Source organism: Ciona intestinalis, unplaced genomic scaffold, assembly GCF_000224145.3.
Source record: "Ciona intestinalis unplaced genomic scaffold, KH HT001122.1, whole genome shotgun sequence".
Lineage (NCBI taxonomy): Eukaryota > Metazoa > Chordata > Ascidiacea > Phlebobranchia > Cionidae > Ciona > Ciona intestinalis.
Window position 1 is genome coordinate 2122 of NW_004191443.1, and position 3460 is coordinate 5581.

Genomic DNA, 3460 nt, shown 5'->3' on the forward strand with positions numbered 1-3460 from the left:
GCATGGAATTGCATTACACTGAGTGTCCGGTTGAAACAATGGGGTCGGGAATATTTGAACCGCAAGCAAACAATAATAACTTGGCTGATGTGGAATTCCCATCATATATTGAAACAAAATCTTTTCCACACGAGTTTGTGAATTCCAGGTCAAAAGTATCAAAAGTGATTATAATTGTTGAACCTAGTGAATATGAAGCATTAGAATCAAGCATTAGAATAAGGTCATTATACCTTCCCCGATGTCTATAAACCACTGACAATCTTTGTTACTCCCATAGTTGTTTGGATAGTTGGGTGAAGTAATCGCCCCGTTGCTAGTGGTAACCAAACCCCCACATTCACCCACAATCTCCTCGTAACTTGCGCTAAACCCACGCCCGTTCACGTAAGCGTCTGTGACATAGAAATCCAATGTAACATAGAAATATAATACCCACACGAATGAATTCTATATATGAATAATGAATTAATATCCTGTATTGTTGAATTCTGTATTACACAAAGATGTGAGATGCATGTGTACAACTGATACTAATATGGGGTGTATGTGAACAACTGGTACTAATATGGGGTGTATGTGTACAACTGGTACTAATATGGGGTGTATGTGAACAACTGGTACTAATATGGGGTGTATGTGTACAACTGGTACTAATATGGGGTGTATGTGAACAACATGATACTAATATGGGATGCATGTGTACAACTGATACTAATATGGGGTGTATGTGAACAACTGGTACTAATATGAGGTGTATGTGAACAACTGGTACTAATATGGGGTGTATGTAACAACTGGTACTAATATGGGGTGTATGTGAACAACTGGTACTAATATGGGGTGTATGTATACAACTGATACTAATATGGGGTGTATGTGAACAACTGGTACTAATATGAGGTGTATGTGTACAACTGATACTAATATGGGGTGTATGTGAACAACTGGTACTAATATGAGGTGTATGTGAACAACTGGTACTAATATGGGGTGTATGTATACAACTGGTACTAATATGGGGTGTATGTATACAACTGATACTAATATGGGGTGTATGTATACAACTGGTACTAATATGGGGTGTATGTGAACAACTGGTACTAATATGGGGTGTATGTATACAACTGATGAACCTCATCCTAACATGAGCTTACCCTTATAGAATACAAAACCAAAAAAATCGAATAAAACAAACCTGTTAAAAATCTGACAGTCATAAAATTTGAGGATGAAGAAACTATTAATGGTAGCGATGGTGGGGAATCACCCATGTTGCATAGAGTTGCCAATTTGTAATCGGGGTCGGTGTCCAAGCCATTGTATATTTCCAATACATCATAATCACCTTTGTTTAACAATAATTAAGGTAAATTAAGCGTATATTGTCATAATACATACATTGTGTATGGTGTTCTACATCAAAGACATCAATTGTTAGTTGAACACTGCTACCATATGATGTCATAATGGACCAAATACATTCTTTGTTATCGTCATAATTATTGGGAAAGTTTGGGGAAGTAAAACTTCCGGAAGGTTCTGTGAGGGTTGAACTACATCTGCAACATGAAGATCATCAACATTATTCATCAACAATCAACATTATAAATCAACAATGAACATTATAAATCAACAATCAACATTATTCATTAACAATCAATATTATAAATGGGCACGAGGTATATGAAACAGAACACCCGTATTATAATGACTATACATCTCATCCAAACACAAACCCATCAACATCAACTTGAATGTTGAATCCACTCGACTGAGTTTGCGCATTCGTATGGAACGTAACAATGAGGTGATTTGATGACGTTCTTATTTGGTTAGGTGCACTGGAGCAATATCTTCCCATCTTTGGGCTGGTGGCCGCATCTGAGCCGTCGAATAACTAGGAATTGAACAACTAGGAGTAATATGTATCTAAAGCAAAACAATTCCAACAACCCAATAAAACACTGGCATAATTAGGAAAATGTGTATTCTTCGGTGAATTGAAATATTAGGTTTCGTTGTTTTTGCTTATGGACAAACAATGGCGGCAGTTCCACTACAACTCTTAACAAGTGACAACAAGCTCTACAAACCTCAATATAATCGCATGAACACTCCTCGCAACCTTCCAAGTCCAAATACCGAAACGTTACGTTCATCTTGCTTCCCAAAGTTCCTTGCACCAACCACTCACAATCTCTGTTAGGAGGGTAGGAGTCCGGATAGTCCATGGATTGAATGAATGTGGTTTCGCTTGTGGTAATCGTACGTTTGCAAACTGGTGGTGTATGTAAGTATATAATTAGATATACAAGTGGTGGGGCAACATCACCCCCTAACCCCCGCTAACCCCAACCACACTTACTTGTATCGTATTGAGCAACGAATCCACTTCCCGACTGTGATTGGTCGCTTTGAAACTGGACATAAAGTTGGTTTGTACGACTCTCAGTAGGTGGGGGTAGAGAGGCACCACAGTTTCTGCCGAGCGATGGGTATGCATATGAGGGTCCGTCGAATATCTTCAATATATAAATGGTAATATTCAAACACAACATAAACACATCCCCCTACCTCAACGTAATCATCATCACACACCCCGTGTGGTAAAACCTCAAACGCAGTGAAGATAAGTCTGACCCCTGAACCATGCGCCACATTGATCAACCATGAACACGCGCTGTTGTGGTCGTACGCAAACGGGAAATTTGGTGATTGGAAGTAACCAACCGATGTTGTGAGCGTTCCCCCACACCCTGTGTGTTAGAGTAAAGAAACATAACATAAATTTATTTTTGAACACTTATGGATAAAACAGCAAAATAAAATTTAAAAATGCTGTACGGTTATACTGTACAAGCGATATAATGTAATAAACCATATTTACCACAATAACATACCTGTTACTGCAGCATTATAATCCATGAGAAAACCACGGAAGGTATTTTTTTGGTTTGTTGAAAATTTAACAAACATTTGGCTGCCATGGGTTACGAAATATGATGAAATACTCGTGCCGCAATAAGTGCCGATTAATGCTGAGTCATCATATCCACCATTCCTATAAAAGGGGTTCAATTTACACGTGATATAAATACCAACATATTTGTCACAAACATGATATAAATACCAACATATTTGTCACAAACATGATATAAATACCAACAGATTTACCACAAACATGATATAAATACCAACATATTTGTCACAAACATGATATAAATACCAACAGATTTGTCACAAACATGATATAAATACCAACATATTTGTCACAAACATGATATAAATACCAACATATTTGTCACAAACATGATATAAATACCAACAGATTTGTCACAAACATGATATAAATACCAACAGATTTGTCACAAACATGATATAAATACCAACATATTTGTCACAAACATGATATAAATACCAACATATTTGTCACAAACATGATATAAATACCAACATA

At 37.0% G+C, this 3460-nt stretch overlaps 2 protein-coding genes across 2 annotated transcripts in view; both read right to left on the reverse strand.

The window, feature by feature from the left end:
* Positions 1-8: 8 nt before the first annotated feature.
* Positions 9-3080, reverse strand: LOC113475660 (cubilin-like). Its single transcript, XM_026840098.1, has 9 exons — positions 2904-3080; positions 2578-2759; positions 2369-2525; positions 2097-2281; positions 1740-1900; positions 1402-1562; positions 1199-1348; positions 234-395; positions 9-183 (listed from the first exon to the last, which is right to left on the reverse strand). The coding sequence occupies exons 1-9, from the start codon at positions 2977-2979 to the stop codon at positions 14-16; spliced, it is 1404 nt and encodes a 467-aa protein (XP_026695899.1). The 5' UTR covers positions 2980-3080; the 3' UTR covers positions 9-13.
* LOC113475659 (cubilin-like) overlaps positions 3036-3460 on the reverse strand; it is a 9095-nt gene continuing 8670 nt past the window's right edge. Inside the window, exon 23 of the mRNA XM_026840096.1 lies at positions 3036-3064. Within this exon, the coding sequence (XP_026695897.1) occupies positions 3036-3064 (29 nt within the window). The remainder of the gene's footprint in view (positions 3065-3460) is intronic.